This window comes from Juglans microcarpa x Juglans regia, chromosome 1D, assembly GCF_004785595.1.
Source record: "Juglans microcarpa x Juglans regia isolate MS1-56 chromosome 1D, Jm3101_v1.0, whole genome shotgun sequence".
In the NCBI taxonomy this organism is placed as follows: domain Eukaryota; kingdom Viridiplantae; phylum Streptophyta; class Magnoliopsida; order Fagales; family Juglandaceae; genus Juglans; species Juglans microcarpa x Juglans regia.
The window spans coordinates 45,219,944-45,237,078 of NC_054594.1; the positions used below are offsets into that span (position 1 = coordinate 45,219,944).

General features: G+C 36.9%; 1 protein-coding gene and 1 pseudogene across 1 annotated transcript; both read right to left on the reverse strand.

Annotated features, from left to right (window-relative positions):
- Positions 1 to 699: 699 nt before the first annotated feature.
- LOC121262661 lies at positions 700 to 9,388 on the reverse strand (annotated as a pseudogene).
- A 2,451-nt stretch (positions 9,389 to 11,839) lies between these two features.
- Positions 11,840 to 16,815, reverse strand: LOC121262648 (subtilisin-like protease SBT4.14). The gene is made up of 11 exons (XM_041165218.1): positions 16,541 to 16,815; positions 16,344 to 16,438; positions 16,063 to 16,160; positions 15,593 to 15,736; positions 15,391 to 15,499; positions 14,412 to 14,922; positions 13,796 to 13,893; positions 13,474 to 13,698; positions 13,078 to 13,189; positions 12,742 to 12,955; positions 11,840 to 12,525 (listed from the first exon to the last, which is right to left on the reverse strand). Exons 1-11 carry the CDS (start codon positions 16,718 to 16,720, stop codon positions 11,945 to 11,947), a joined length of 2,367 nt encoding a protein of 788 aa, XP_041021152.1. The 5' UTR covers positions 16,721 to 16,815; the 3' UTR covers positions 11,840 to 11,944.
- Between the last annotated feature and the right edge of the window lie 320 nt (positions 16,816 to 17,135).

Genomic DNA, 17,135 nt, shown 5'->3' on the forward strand with positions numbered 1-17,135 from the left:
AAATTCCTACTATTTAAAAAAAAAAAAAAAAAAAAAAAAACAAATTTCAAAATTTTGCCCACGTTTTTCAGTGTAGTACTAATGGATTTTATTATTGAAACTAATTGGCATACTATATTTACTTGAATTTGATAGCTTAGGAGGCCGATTAGAATCTTAAATTCTTAATACAAATACATGAAAATTTATTTACAGATGATATTATATATTTTGAAGGAATCAAATAACCATACAAGTTGTACTTTGGTAGCAGAGAAAAGTTGGACCAATTAAAAAAAAATAATATATATATTTTTTCTTAAATGTTGGTTCAATGAGAGCGAGTGACCCATTTCTTATAGCCGAGTGTGTGGAGATGCCGACCGCCATTTACTGTGGCCGCTTTTTCAGCCTTAATATTTGGGTGGGACATGTAGCTTTTTGGCCCATCTAGTGAGGTTGGGGACCCAACTCGGTTTTTTTGGTGGGGCGACATTACGTTTGCATTTGCATCTTTCTTATCCAATTGATTACGTCAAACCATATGTTATATATTTACTTGTTTTCTTTCTCAACTTTTTCTTTTGGTCCAAAACTTCAAAAATCTGTAAAAGATGTTTATCTATATAGATGCCATTAAAACACGAGCTTCTTCTTCTTTGGAAACACACTGTCAATGTGCTCTGAACAGTATACTAACACAAGAAGAGGCGAGGGAGATGCAAGAAAAAATACCACAAATCATCATGGGTTTCAAACAGAGGACAAATACATGTCAAGATTCTACTTGCTCCTACTCTTTAGTTTTCATTCTCATCAATATTTTGTAGCAAGTAGTAGGTGGAGGATGCAATCTGCTCAGATGGTTAAATTCTCCTGAATGGCAAGAAAGGAACCCACAATACTTCCTCCAACATCTGGGAAAGTTTCACATCCGGGAAGGGGCCTCACCTTGCCCTTATGATCAACTTCAACTGGGTACTTCAATAGGTGGCCCCTCATCTCCGTCACCTCATCAGCAGCAAATTGTTTCCAGTTCATCTCTCCCAGTGATCTAACTTTTCTCACGCATTCCAGAGACTCTGGTTGTGTGAAGCAGTCCTCAATACCTCCAGTATGCTCTGCCCATAATGACATCCTGTATCCATAAATCTGCAAAGTAAATATTCACACATGAAATAGCAAGTCAGTTTTAACTGGCATCATGTATCCATGCGTGAAAATTGTTCAACTTCGGATCCCTTAAGAGTTCTGGAATGATCTTTACCGTTTTCATTATTTTTGTGGCAGTACCACCTTTCTTGGTTGCATTCAGTCCAATCAAAGAAACTTTAGAAGTACCTTCTTTTTTGTTTTTTTGTTTTTTTTTTTTAAGTAAAAAGCCAGAAAAGGTAGGTGTTTACTGTAGGACATGTATTCACTAATCATTTTCACCACTTTAACTTTTTCAATGTGTACTGGTGAAGGTTGTCTTAATAAGGAAAATTTGAGAAGCATCTTGTAGTTAATAATTACACCAATGCATTATGCACCTTTTTAGGAAACCAGATCAACCTGTCTAAAGATTGAAGCTTGCTCGGTTGGCTTTTTGGATGTAGCCTTCTTGTCTAGATCTTATGACCATGTGATCACGTGACTTTAATCAGTAAGAATTATTGAACTTTAAGAGGTTCGTTTTTATATTTTGGACACAAGAAATTGACAAATGTTAAGCCATTCCCGGTTTGTTTCCAGAAAATTTTCAGTTCCATGCACAGCTGCGACAAGTCAAAGGTAAACCTAACTTATGGGGCCGAGGATACATAAGCTTTACACGGTAATGATGAGAGATGCATGTGATTCTCCAAGATAATTTTTCTTGTGTAGGGCTTGGGGGGAGGGATATCAATATATTCTATTTTATAAGAAAAAAGGGAGGGATATCAATATTCAAGAAAACATATTACTTAAAATTTTAAATTCTCAACCTCTTTTTTCCTAATATAGTCCTTATTATGTGAATAAACTACCACTGGCGATCCTTTGTATGATCAGATAGATCCTTAATTAACTAGAGTTACCTGTCCGAGCGGATTAGAAACTTTTCTTGCCCAAGTATGATGAGGTTGATATGCTCCCATTGCAATCTCAGTGTCCCTCGTGCCCTCCATGGAGCGCTGGTTGATGTTTGCCGAACCCAATATTACATATTCATCATCGACTATCATGCCCTTTGAATGAACATAAATCATAAATCGTCGACTTTTTTTTGCTCAGTGCCTGGGAACAAGCTACAGCACATATAAGTACATTTATTGCATAAAAATTGCATCTGAGCAACCAGAGGAACTACAATAAGGAACCTTTGAAAGTTCAGAAGAGTATCTAGAGTTTGAAACCTAATCCTGTCAAAAGTTTAAGGAACACAAGAGCATGCATGCAAAGCATCACGCAGAATCAGGCTAAAGAACTAATCACTCCCAGAAGTAAAGAGAAGACACCTGAGGAGTGCTAGCTGCTGTATGACCCCCAGAGGAAGTGGTGTCATAACCGTCTATGGCCTCACGATTGCCAAGACAAAAGAAGTTCAGATAGTCTTGTGGTGAAAATGCGCCCTCAAGCCCAGCCTCCTCCAAAGCCTTGTAGATAGTCTCATACATCATTTGCATTGTTTTGTTCTGTAACAATTTATGATAACTCCAGATCAACAAAATGCACTAGTCAGTCACTAAAAATTTGACAGATTTTAGCAAATTATTGGGCCAATTATTGAAAGGTCCGATGTGATGTTATATACATTTCTATATCATAAAAAATGAGTTCTCCATTGAAAAAGATGAGCAGAAATGGCTCCTGTAAACCTTTTGCCACAAAATAATCAAGCTTTTCTATCGAAATGCTACATACAAACAACTCAATTCCAATTGATAATCAAGCCTTCACGACAACCTCCAAAGAAAATAATCTTAAATGACCAAATTGTAAGCTTCCTCATACAAACATACAAAAGTTTCATATTGCTGGGAAAGAACAAGAACTGAAAATCACCCTAAAAGGCACTGAAATCATTTTAAGCTGAATTGCTACAAAGGAGGATATTCCCGAAAAGCTTTCCACTGCAAAGCATGAGATAATGAAAGAGAAACAGAAAAAACTGCAAAAAGACTTATCACTAGGCTTCTATGTCATGCGGAGCTTTGAAGCACAACAGCATGGCAGAGCATTTACCGACTGAACATGGTTTCAGTTTCAAAATTCCTAATTGGGGCTTACCTGCCAAAATAGAATTCTTTGAGTAGCAGCACCAGTAGGAACACCTTCTGGCCACATTGGGATAACTATATATACGGCAAATCTCTCGTTTGCTCTAATTTTATCGGCAATCTTAAGGGCAATTTCCATTGGGATCAAATTGTTAGCACCTGCATTAAACAAACCAAACAAGACAATGAAATTATAAGACACCTTTTTATTGCCACACTAACTCGCGAAGTGTTTCCTGAGAAGACAATAACACGAATGTGCAGATGTGTATGGTGGTGCAGCAGTTCAACATAACATCAAATTCTAATATCTAAAACTACTATATGGTTCCAATCATTTTGACTATTGAAGCCCATCACTGGCGTTTTGATACACTACATGTCAAGACCATAATGACTTCAATTAAAGTGCATTCTTGACTATATCACTGTTCTTTATGCTTCACCTTTCCTTGATACTCGTGGAAGTTCTCTAATTATTGACATTCCTTCTAGTAGTTACATGATCAGCAGAAGTTTTCCCATTCTGATGTTGCTTAAGTTCAACGTCTAGTCCATCTAATAAACTGAAAATCCTTTGATTTTTTAAACAGATAAGCGCCCTTTTAAGGGGTATCTGTAAAATACATGCATAAGTGAAACCTGATGCCACAATGGAGATGTAGGTACATATGAGTATAGGTTTCTTTCATTTGATGTGTTGGCAGTTTTTCAAGTAGGTAACATGTCTTATGATTTTGCTCCACCACAAGTGAAAGTTTTCCAATAAAATTAGGGCTTTGACCTCTTTATAATAATAAATAAATAAATAAATGGAATATAGGTTACTTTTTATTTGATTCTCACATAAGCACAGCCAATTTTTAGACGCAACTGAAAATCCAATGTTCCATGATAATATAACTGATATTATTTATTTTAGCCCCAGACAACTGCAAAGCTTATGTCTGTTCATGTTGAATGTGGAAATAATGATGTTTCAGGTTAGGTCCTTACAGCAACAAATTCCAGCAACATATAAAACAATTTATACTCTAAATATCATAGAGATCAACATGATCTCTTGTTAAATTTATAATGTCCTCACCTACATCTTTATTTGAACTCCAATTGTATGAAGATCCAATGAAATACTGATTCTCTATATAAATGAAATGCTGCGCAGCACGAATGGCCTTAACATATGCCGTGTGTATGCTCATGTCAATCAGCACATTCTTCCCACACACCAGGTTCTGATACAATCAAGTAATTAAATAAATTCCAGACACTCCCCAGAGGGTTTATAGATTGAAATAAGCAAAAAGATAAACTAACCACTAAGGGATGTTTGGAAACAATTTCCATCTCATCCCATCCCATCTCATTTCCTTCCCAAACATCATTGAAACAATTCAACTTTTTTAAATCCCAAAACAAAAATTATCTTAAAAAATTATATTCTAACAATATTTTAACTTTATAATGTTTTTTATTCAATTTTTTTCTCTCCTTTCCCTAAACCCAATAAATACTTAACTCAAACTATCTCACTACCATTCACAAACCATCTTACTACTATTCACAAAATTTCCATCTCATCTCATTGCCCAAGCATCCTTCTTATTTCACCTTACCTTGGCTGGGGCTTCTTTCGGATCTTTTGGGAAGCCACTAACAGAATTTGAATCAATGGAACGAAAAATCTGAATTTGCACAGAAAATGAATAAGATAATTTCATCAATAAGCATATAAAAATTACCAGAACAAATTGAAAAATCAATGGTTCTTTTCCTCCCAAACCAAGGCCCTCGGAGCAATTACAACAATTAATTAAGACCATCTGACCTGAACATGCCAAGCTTCTGGATCATTCTCACTAGTGCAAGGAACATTAGACAGTCCAACAATGTCCGGAATTCTTTCTAACGTGAGCAAGGCATCATCATATGACATTTTGAGTTTTTTAATCGCATGAGGTTTTGCAGCCTTTAACCAGCGTTCCTCAAAGTTGGTCAGAACGTCATATGCCGCTGGACCATCAATTCTAGAGTGCAAATCATGCCATGGTTCTCGTGGACAACCATCAACATTACCCTGTCAACATAAACGATATGCAATATAAGAACAGTGATGATTACCTCAAAGGCAATTATACATCAACATAACAATTCCTTGGCCTTTTATCTGAGATTATTTGAGTTTGCTCCTTGAATCCAACCGCATCTACGGCTTCATTTTCAAGTCATTCGTTCTAGTTTTTTCTTTTATTGTTGGGAGGAGGGCTGCGGGGGAGGATAAGGAGCACGAGAGACTGGGTAATCAACTGCACTAAGAATTATACTTTTGTATCTATAACTCGTGTAAAATAAGCTCAAAAAGAAACCATAGAATCTACATACACTTTTTGAGACTTTGTGTACCTCATAATGTCACCTCAAGAACTAACAGATATGGACAGTATTAATAGCCCTTATAAAATCAACACACATTAAATCTCAAGCTTTTGTGAAGTTCCATGTATTATTAACAATATATTTTGATTTGAAGTAATATCAAATTGGGTTTTGCTATAGTCAGGACTCATATGATCCTTCCATAAAAGTTTTGTACAAATCACCTTTCCTTACATAATGTCAGGGAGGGGAGGGGAGGAGGGGGGCAGGAGTTGTACCAAACAAGCAATATGGTACTGCTACACTGTTAAAGCTATTAACAGCTGTTCAACAACATAGGATACTGTGGTTGTGGGCTAAGAGATTACCGTGTAAGTAGGGTTGTGATAGTCTTCCTTATGCACTGTTTGGAGAGTTCGAAATATTGGATGCTGTGGAGTATCATATCGGCCATCACATAAATCAAGTCCTCCAACAAAAGCTATTATCTTCCTTCTATTGTTGCCAGCATCGGCATCCACAATTACAGTTTTTTGATGGTGTGTATAGATTGTTTCAACTTCCTGATAATACAAGATGGAAGAAGAATTTCAAATTTCCACAACAGTTCACAATCAAACAAAATTCAGTTGTGGGTAAGGATGTGTGTGTTTAAACAACATTTTTTCATGCACTCTCAAATATAAGCAGGGAAAGGTTATGTTTCGAAAATTGGTCATCCCCTGCATTACTAGACAATATTATTGACAGTTTGAATGGTAAGTACTGGCAATGCCACTGGATTCAATGTCTACTTTAAGCAGTAAATTTTCATGCTAAAGTCTTAGTTTCTAAACTCACCAAATCAAACACCTCATAGTAATGTTCATTTCAGGCACCAAACCTGGGCTAGGGTCAGTGAACATATGGTCAACGCCAAATTTAGCAATCATTAACTAACATGAATGTAGGACAAGCTTCCCCCCCCCCCCCCACAAAAAAAAAAGGCATTTACATCTTACCCTTTGCTTGATCCAACTATGTCGCTTTCCAGCAATGCGGGGACAAAGAAGCACTTGCACAGAAGAGTTCTTAAAGAAACGACGAGTTTCCTCATCATGGGTTTGCATGATTCCATCCTGCATATAGTGAGGCTTACTAAGAATGCATCTAACAAAAACCTATTATTAGAAACAGAAAGGGCAAGTAAGATATATATATTTCGAGAATATTTTAAGGTGCCATGGAATTGAAACCCAGAAATCATGGATTAGGACTCATGCTATCAAGCTCTACCTAAGAACTAAAAATAAAGCATATATAAAAATTACAGGTGAATACAAGCATCAACATACGCCAAAAGCATGCCGTATTGCCATGTAGCGCATTTTTGTAGAATATTAGATTCAAACTCCAAGTTAGGCCAGGAACTAGATTGCATTCTAATAATTGGTTTGATTACAACTACATTATATATTTTGATAAGAATGATCCAGAAATTAGGGCACATGCTACAATGAGATGCCAAAATATATTTCTCAAGGGAAGTTACTCACTGTTTTATAACCCAAAATGTTCCTCGAGGACGGATCATCCCAGATAAGAAGCAACACTCTTACGCCTTCCTGGGACTTGGACCTCAGAAGATCTCCCAGCGTGAAATTTGAAGCTTGATCAGCATCCCGAATCAGTCTAACTTTGTGCCACACAGACCAACCTGTAATGTAAATCAAACGACGGGCCTGGCGTATTGCATAAAAAATGTCATGCCAGCACTTTCCATGCACATAGTGCATCCCTCCATCGAGCTTCAGGTTTGGAAGGGATCCATCTGGAACATGGGCATCTTGATAAAGCGTTACCGTTCCACTTTTCCTGAGAGGAAAGTATGTTCCAGGAACTCCGTGATAATCAGGGCCTGCCCCCACTCCTTGATGATAAATGCTCAATTTTTCAATTGGAGTGTACTGAATCGAAAGCTTCAAGGCTGCTCCGGCTTTACAAGGCTTCCCGCTACCATTCAAGATTGGGAAGGTTCCTTCAACCTTTACCCCGAATATATCTGTTCCACGGGAATTGCCACGACTCCCATAAGCTGTGACCCCACTACATCACTATCTTTAACCACAAAATGCACTTCAGCGGCGTAATGTGCGACAGGAACATAGAAATGTTGCTTCCAAACAGGATTTTCGCTATTACTAATCACAAAAGTCCTGCCAATTACAGCATTTGATACTGATATTGAAACATATGGATCACTGGTGGTCTTATTATCCGTGTGGACTTCAACTTCATTGTTCGCATTCCCTGGAAATTTCGTAAAAACATCCCCCAAAGTTCTATGGAACATGTCCATATTCGGAAGATTTTCCGCATGGTAAACCCAAATATCTAAATTCCCGTGTAAGAGCAACACCTTCAAAGATCCTTTATTCTGCTGTGGCACAATCTGCAAGGACTGACTATGCTGCGACCCATCGAATGAGCTCGAGTGGCCGTAAGCAGAATGTCCAGATGAATCAATCTGACTTGAATAAGAAACGTCCGAAGTACTCGAAAACGAGTGACCAGGATAGCCATAAAAGTCCCCAGGCCTATCGTACCTCGTACTAGAAGGGGCACTCGTCAATGGTGGCACTGAAGGAGCAGGGGGTGAAGCCGGGGCAGTAGGGTGATTATCATACAAATGCACATTGCTCAAAAGATTATCCAAAGGTGCGTAAGCAGAAGTGTGAGAAACAGTGGAATAATTAACACCATCCACATTAACGGATGATCCAATTCCTATAGAACTTGAACTATCCTGCTGGTGATAATTGGAGAAGCTATCGGCACGAGAAGGGACTTGAAGTGGGATTTCGGGAGTTGGGTATGGGCCGGGTTGTTGATAATGGTAATGAGAAGAGCCATATTGAAAACTACTATGGTCTTGAAGGGTTAGATGGGGAGCACTCTCGGAAATTGGAGCATGTGGATATGGGTATGGATGGGGATGAGGAGGAGGAGGAGGAGGAAGGTGATGATGGCCTAAAGGGCCAGAATGGGAGGTCGAATCCGGCGGCGGGTATGCATAAGGGTAAGAATGAGATGAATCATATGGGTAGGGATAAGGAAGGGGATGATATGGATCTGGACTTGGTGGTGGGTATGGAGGAGGAGGGTATGCATAGGGATTGTGGTTTGGGTATGAAGATGATGATGACGACGACGATGAACCGTAATTATCCATTAACAAACACTAATTTGGTTCTTTATGATGATAATTGAATGAATAATTGCTCATGAACAGTAATTAACAATACTATTACAGAACATGTCAGATGCATCTCTTCCAAGGACAATTTTGATGTCCATATATTGGACCTTGATGCAATATATATCCAACAAGCTAAGATGTATATAGAAAACAAAGCAATAACAGAGGCAGAGAGAAAGAGACAGGAATAATCTTTTGCTGATTGGATACAGGCACAAAAGATTGTATATTTAACGAACAGAGCAAAAGATGCAGAGAGGAACAAACGATGTTAGAATTTGATAGCTCAGATAAAAAAAGAGTTCGAATCTTAGCGACAAAGATCAACCAAAAAAAAAAAGCTCAAAAGGGAATTTTGGTCAGAGAAATGGTAGAGGGAAAGATAACAAGTGGGGTACCTTTCAAGGTTTGATCATCGAAAAAGATGAATGAAAACACAAAATTGATTTGGAATCTTCGAAAAAGAAAGAACAAGAAGGCAGATTGGAATTTGGAACTTGCCACCAGGAAATTTTCCTCGGGTTAACAACCCCGTGAAAAGGCGACACCGACATCCGGTTGCCATTGATTTCAATCCCACGTGGAAGGATTTCACTGGAGCTGAGGTACATTTGGATAAGTATTCTTCTTTGCCCGTTTCTTTCGACTCCCACTCGAGCACGAAAAAGAATGTTGCAGACATTAGCGGGTCCCGTGTTGAATATCTACTCTATTCTTCAAATTTCGTAAGCATAATTACTTGGTAAATCTTTTTCCGTCCCGTCTAGATTTTCAACCTTCAATTTTAATAGTCACAAGTCAACAACTTTCTTCCCTATTTCATAAAAAATACATTTTTATTAGTCGATTTAGTATTTCAAAGTTTCAAACCTTTCTGTGATTTGAACATTTCCAAGTTATACATAAAAGCTTTTGCTGAATTTCGCCTCTGATCTCTTCTTCAAGTACCTCCAGCTTAAAAAGCTGTTTTAATCTCTAAATTACTGCCAAGTTACTGCTATTGGACGTCTAACAGTATACACTTCTGATATCCAAATTAGGGACGAGAAAGAGAACTTGGTCCGAAGTTCTGTTCTTCCCAATTATGCTGTAAACCTCACATTGTTAACTTAACTTAACTTGGTCGGCCATCACTGATACTCCATTCGCTCCATCCGCTTGCACCACATAAGTACTCCTCGGGGCACCAACATTCGTCACTGTCCTCTTGTATGTAACATGGATGTTGGGGGCTGCTTTTTTATCCCGAACCATGAATTGAATTTTCAGGAAATGTGAAAGTCCTCCCTTGGCACGGTTCAATTTGTATTCGTAAATCATCTTAATTTATTTTATTAATATTCACTATTTTAACTCATAAATCTTATTATTATTCATAATTCATCTCATTACTATATATAATTTATCTCAACTCATCTTTAAATTCAAACTATACCTAAAAATGACCGGGCCGCCCCCAACATCAACTACCGCTTCCTTTTTGGGAGACAATGACACGATGATTTTACGCATGGGCTTCGCAGATAATGAATTGGTTTATGGATTTGTGTGTGGGTGTGATGGAGCCTCTGTCGGTGGCCATCTGGGTTTAATGCATGCCCGTCTCCGTGCAGATGCTTTCATTCCAAGCCAAACCCCCAATTAAATATTAGTGCTCCTTTAATATAAGCGAACCATATAATAATTAATGGAGCTTTTTGAGTCATGACCATATATATGCTCCTATCACCAATACCACCGCTGACATTGCCGGCTCTGGCACTCTCAATATTTTATCGGAAACAATTAATTTAGTTGGTAGTTTTTTGGGTTTTTTTTTTTTTTTTTTTTTTATATATACAAATTTGAAAATCTTATTAGAAAAGTAAAGGCAATGAAAAAAATTGTTTCTCTTTCTTTTTCTTTTGCTGATCTCATTTATCTTGATTTATCATTTTAAGGTTATTATATGCATGAAGTGTAAAGAATGCATGCATGCCAAAAAGTTCATTTATGACGGTTGGCATTTAAACACAATTAATGTAAACTACCCCACTAGACAGGGATAAGATGGCCCAATCATTTCAGAAAGGCCAGCACCCACTAGGTTTTGATAATTGATACGAAGCTATATATCTAATTAGCAATTATATGTTGTTTTACAATATATTTAATAATACATTTTAAAGTGATGAATGTTATTTTTTATAAAGTACTTTATTAAATTACCTTTGATTTTAAAATATAATTATATAATATATTGTAAAAAATAATGTGATGAATGATGTGTATCTACCATTTTTCATAATTAATTATTCATCCTTCACTGTTTATTAGAGCACTAGAGTAATAGTTTAAAACGTTAAAAAAAATATTGAGTAGTTAAATTTATAAATGGAAGTGAGAGAAAAAAATAATAATAAAATATTATTTTAATAAAATAGAGAATGAGATGTAAAATATTTTTGAAATATGAGTAAAATTTAAGAAAAAATTTTAGAAAATGTACTTTTTAGCTAAATTAGGAAATTTTATGGAGAATCTAATGAGAATGCTCTTATTTCTTTCCTTTCAAGGTTGATTTACTCGAGTGTTATTTAAAGTCTATAAATAATTAGAAAAATACTATTTTGTCTACTTAATTTGCTCTCTCATTTTGACACTTAATGTATTTTAATTTTTTATTTACTTAATAGTTAAGAAAGTAACTATTAATGTATTGATTTTTTTATTTTTTAAAAATATTTAAAAATAATAAAAAAATATATTTAAAATAAAAAGACAAATTTAACCTTGGAGTGGTGCTACTCAGCCGGCAGAGTAGCACCTGCTCAAATAATTAATATCATGGGCCTCGTAGAGGTCGGAAGTATAGATATTTTCTCTCAACAGATATGTGGTATGAGGAAGAACTTTTCTACAAATTCTGATAATTAGATAAATGATCTACATACGCAATTACTCCAAATTCGAGTCTTAATATTTTTCTATTCATTTGCATAATGATATTAATATATGACATATATGTTTTTCAAAATATAATCAAGCAAATATTAAAACAGTACCTACAAAGCATTTCTCTATTAAAAAAAAGCACAGGCATGCATGTATATATACGTGCATAATGGCACTACTGCATCTTCGCCTGTTGGTTTTGAAAATGAGTACTGATCTTTTGTGGACTGTAAATGACAATAGGGCTTCTTACAATGTGACGGGAGCTTTTCCAAACAAGTGAACCTGAAACCATTTGCCCACTCGACATTGGTTTTGCCTTCACGACAACCTTGAAGCTCCGAATCTGCAAGACTTGAGAGAAGGAGAGACTCTCGGGCTTGACTGTGATTTGAACTCCCTTTGGAGTTTTAATGGTGGCATTATAGATGGCCAGAGCAGGGCCGACGTTGGTGACTCTTCTCCGGAAAACACTTGTCGTTTGTTGTTGGTTGTTTTTCAAGCTAAGCTGCATTGTGGGATAGTTGAGAGCATCATAGCCAATTCCAGGAAGCAATTTGGGGCAGTTGACGGATTTTGAACCGGCTAGGGTTGCCACAGAGGATGCATTATACCCCTCGCGGCATAAGAATTGGATGTAAGTCAGTTCATCCATGTCATAAACTAAGCCGGGGCTCACAGCCCGAGTTGGGCTCACTTGGCCGGAACCAAAGGCAAATTCTGCTTCATTGTTCACCCTACGGCTCATTGGTTTAGCTTGACAAGTGACAAAAGATTCCATGGAATTAGTGTCAACCAGCGTGAAGGAGGTATTTAAGCGTTAAAGATAATTCTAGCTAGAAGGGATGGAGAAAAGCCAATCTTCCTATAGAAGTGGATTTTGAAGCACACAAAGATCGATAGCGCCCAGCTTGGACTCATGTGCTAATTAAAGGTTAAAACCAAAAATAGCAAACGGTATCCTCTTGTTACCTGTGGTCAAAATGGCAGATTTGATTGCAGCTGGAGTCCAATTTGGGTGGAATGACTTTACATAGGCAGCTATTCCGGCAACGTGAGGACATGCCATGGAAGTTCCAGACATGATGGAAAATTCTGAAAATTGGGTGTCACCTTTCAACCCGGTGAGCGACTTCATAAGCGTGTAAGCTGCCAAGATGTCAACACCGGGTGCTGCAATATCTGGCTGTAAAGAAAACATGAAAAACATGCCCACTTATTTTCAAGTGCTGGGTTTTACATGCAACAGCCAAGCTGAAAGTGAAAGGGTTATAACTATTCTGGATGAAGCAGTACTAAAATGTATACCTTGAGGAGGCGTTGGGATCCCGGACTTGGACCCCGAGATGAAAATGAAGCGACAAATGGAGCAGGCTCTTTTTTTCTTTCATGGGTCTTGTATATCACGGCTGATGGCGATCTGCATTGAACACAAAATAAGTCATTAATTTACTTCCTCTTATCCGTGAATATCATCACTGATTATCTATCTGACGTTTTTCATAAAACTGGTGCATGGCTGGTCGATCGGGCTCAAGACTTGGTCAGTACTGATATAGGAGATATATAATGCAGGCAAGGTTGGAGTGCAACGATACTCGTAAGAATTTTTTTTTTTTCCCCCAAGAAATGTTGAATTTGCTATCAGCACCGTATATTTAGTAAAAACATTCTCTCAAATAGCCAAGGGTATTAAAATATCACCTCGTGGAATGTATGTAATCGTCGATGAATTCTCCTATGGTTCCATTTACCATGGTTGCTGGGGCCATGAAAATTTGGGCAGCATCAAGAAATCGATCAGTTTCAACTATAGTGCCAACCCCACCAATTTCTCTGACAACAGAGTCAGTACCCCAGGTTCCTAATTTGCAATAAACAAGCCTATCCTTTACTTTGATAGGGTCCAATGTGTCTTCAACACAGAACCTGTCACATTAATACGAGAAGGTTATATATTGTAATCATTATTTTTTTGTGAAATTTTCCACTCACTGCTGCTCCATGAACCCAAAAACAAACGTACCTCGCGTCCTCCTTGCTTGCAGAGTCTCGGGCCGCATCGGCCCCACTAATAAGAGGGTATAATTCCTGCTTTGGATTGAATGTGCTCACGCCAAGCCCCTGCGTGAACATGCAAGTTTCACATAACAGTAATTAATTTTAAAAAATGAATTAATACAGGATTCATATAAAAATAATAATAATTTTTTAATAATAAATTTTATTTTTTTTTTTAAAATGACGTTTATACACTTCACGACTATACGTAACATTACTCATTAATTTATATATGCCACGTACAAACCCTAGCTATATATACCAGATCATGAAATCCTGTCTGCAGTCAGATCTTACATATTACTGATCAGCTTTTTATGTAATGAACAAATTCGAAACCACAATGCTTGCAAGTATATATAGATTTTAAAAGCATAGTCCACTAATTAAGTAGAGTTTTCAAATCATAATCGATCTGGTCATTTGTAAACAGATATATTATTACTAACGTCATACATGGTGAGTACTACTCATGTTGCTATTTCAATACTTTTCGCAATACCCGTACGTAATTAATATCATGTCATAAAGGCAAAAATCTTAATATAACAGCGTTCATGATGCAAAAATCTATAACTTACTAAGATGTTCTTTCCATTTCCCAAATGAACTTTGCTTCTAAACTCCCTATCAATGCCGCTAGCTGCCACGGTCAGAATCCAAGGTGCATCATTCACCACACTACCGAGAATTCCGTCATTTCCAGCGGAGGCGACGGTGAGGATTCCTTTCTGCATGGCATGAAATGCACCGACTGATATAGAGTCAGATATGTAATCTGGAGACCCTCCACCAATAGAGACCGAGATAACGTCCACCCCATCATGTATCGCAGCATCAAAAGCAGCAAGTATATCCATATCGGCGCAACCAGAGCTGGCCCAACAGACCTTGTACATGGCCACCCTAGCCGAGGGAACTGCACCACGGGCGGTACCATTGGCAAGCCCAAAGAGGCTTGCATTTGTAACTAGATTACCAGCCAATGTTGACGATGTGTGCGTTCCATGTCCGTCAACATCAACCGGAGACAAAATGTCGGCGGGATCAGGTTTGGCATCGGACTTGAAGTACCTGGCACCTATGATCTTGCTTCGAGTACCCAAAAGGGGTGACAAACAAGAGAGAACACATGAGGTTAGCCCATGCAATTGATCCTACTTTAAAAGAGATTTCAACGAATATTTTAGAAACATATAAAGATGGCAAACAAAAAATGAAAATGCCGTTTTCCTTCCATTTTAAGAAGAAAAATTGTTACTATTTACCACACCACACCTTATTCAAAAATACTCACATACCTTATGAAAAACAATCACATACTCTATAAAAAAATTATAAGTACGGAGTGTGAGAGTGAATAGATAGTAAATCCCTTTTAAGAAACACAACTTTTACTTGACCAATGAATTCATTAACTTGAAAAGGAGTTAGTCATGAATCATGATATATAAATATTTATGAATCAATAGAATATAGAATTTGTTATTATAATTATATATGATCGTTTCCGCGTCCGGATTATAGGCATATTTGTTTCGAATATGGAGAGGATTTTACTTGTTGCATCCTGAGAATTTGGCAAATTGGCCACAAGTACTTCCTTTCCATTTTGCTGGTGGGGGACCAAACCCGTCATCCTTAAAGCTTTCAGACTGTGGAGTAATCCCTGGCACATGAAATGGCATCACTTTAATTTTGTTATTACAAATAACTCCACCAAAATAATTTAAAATTAAAAAAAAAAAAAATGAAGACCAACCTGTATCAAATAGACCCACAATTATATCACTCTCCACTCTCAATTTTCTCCTTGCGGTTAGAGGTAACCCAATAAAGTCCCATGATTTAGTTGTGTGTAGCTTGTGATACCGATTCGGGATCACCGATAACACCTCTTCCATTCCTATAATTCACAACAACATTAATTGATCAGTTAATTTTTTTTTAAGTATTGAGTTAATTAATATATAAACTCATATATATGTTTGAGTGCAAATAAATAAAAGTGAGAAAAATATCTTAAAAAGAGTAGTAGTACTAGATTCACAAAGGAATCTCGTAAAAATAAATTCACAAATTAACGTAGTTTCATGTGATGGTCAAATATATTTTATGAAAGAAAAAAAAAATTACTTTGCAATCTGATCACTCGAGTTACATCAATTATAAATTTATTTTTGTAAAACCTCTCTATAATAAAGCAATTGATCTTGATGGAGCTTCACATACTCGACAACTTTTCAGCTTCATCTGCAGTTAGCTTTGCAGCAAATGCATTGAAGCTCTTTGTATAGCTGTAGACCAGCGACTCCTTCGCATCATCGTAGCTGTTCCATATATACATATAAATTTCATGATCAGGGTCACAAAAAACCTTAAATTGTACGTTTTTATTGTCCTATAATAAGAAAGAAAATGTGTTTGTAGACTAGTTGACTATCTAGCTAGTACGTCATTTATCATGTACTGCATTTGCGTGTGAAAGAGAATAGAAGAGGAGACAAACCTACCATCCTTTCAAAGACGCGAGGAGATGAATGTGCATTTGATCTGCAGAGTTTGTATTCCCTGGATGATGATCTCCCAAGTAGGCGATGTAAAATCTCTGTACGTGCAGATTCCGATGAAGAATATTATATATTGCATGAAAATAATAATTACAGAACAATGTAATTAGATTAGCAATTTTCTGATACAGAATACACACCTTTTCCTCATCTCCAATTGCTCCAACAAGACTTATCAAGACCAGGAGAAAGGGAAGAAAAATCCAGAAATAAGGAAGAGTATGGATAAATCTCCTTCTCGACATGATCCTATGATCAGTATTGACCCTGTTTCTACCTATAGCATTACATCCTATATATACATATACATAGTTTCCCATGAAACTAGAAAAATGACAAGATCGAGCAGCTTCAGGATAAGGGCAATCTTGAACTTAGTGACAAGAGCAGCTCAAGGATAAGAGGCAGCTTAAGGATAAGAGCAATCTTGAACTGAACTTCAGCTAATTCGGTGGCTCAGGGTACTTTTGGTTGGAAACCTTAAAAGGAAGTCAAACAGAAATTCTGCTCCTCACAAGATTTTGTCACTGTCTATATAGGCTTGCTTCCTTTGGAGAAACGTTCCATCTTTTTTGTTTCTTTCTCCTAAATTTTTAACTTTTTACACGGGAAAATAAAAAACCCTTGTGAGGATTTTTTTTTTTTTTTAATCTCCGAATATGTCATACCTCTAATTACCACTCGTTTGATTATGCAGATGAGATAAGATGTTTTATTGAAAGTTTTATTTTAAAA

What these genes read in the sequence shown, in the direction of transcription:
- LOC121262648 (XM_041165218.1), bottom strand. Translation starts at nt 16,720, where the DNA reads ATGGGAAACTATGTATATGTATATATAGGATGTAATGCTATAGGTAGA. An exon ending in CTCGCGTCTTTGAAAGGATG is followed by an intron (nt 16,161 to 16,343) that starts GTAGGTTTGTCT and finishes TATATGGAACAG; the next exon opens with CTACGATGATGCGAAGGAGT. An exon ending in GAAATGGAAAGAACATCTTA is followed by an intron (nt 13,894 to 14,411) that starts GTAAGTTATAGA and finishes ATGTTCACGCAG; the next exon opens with GGGCTTGGCGTGAGCACATT.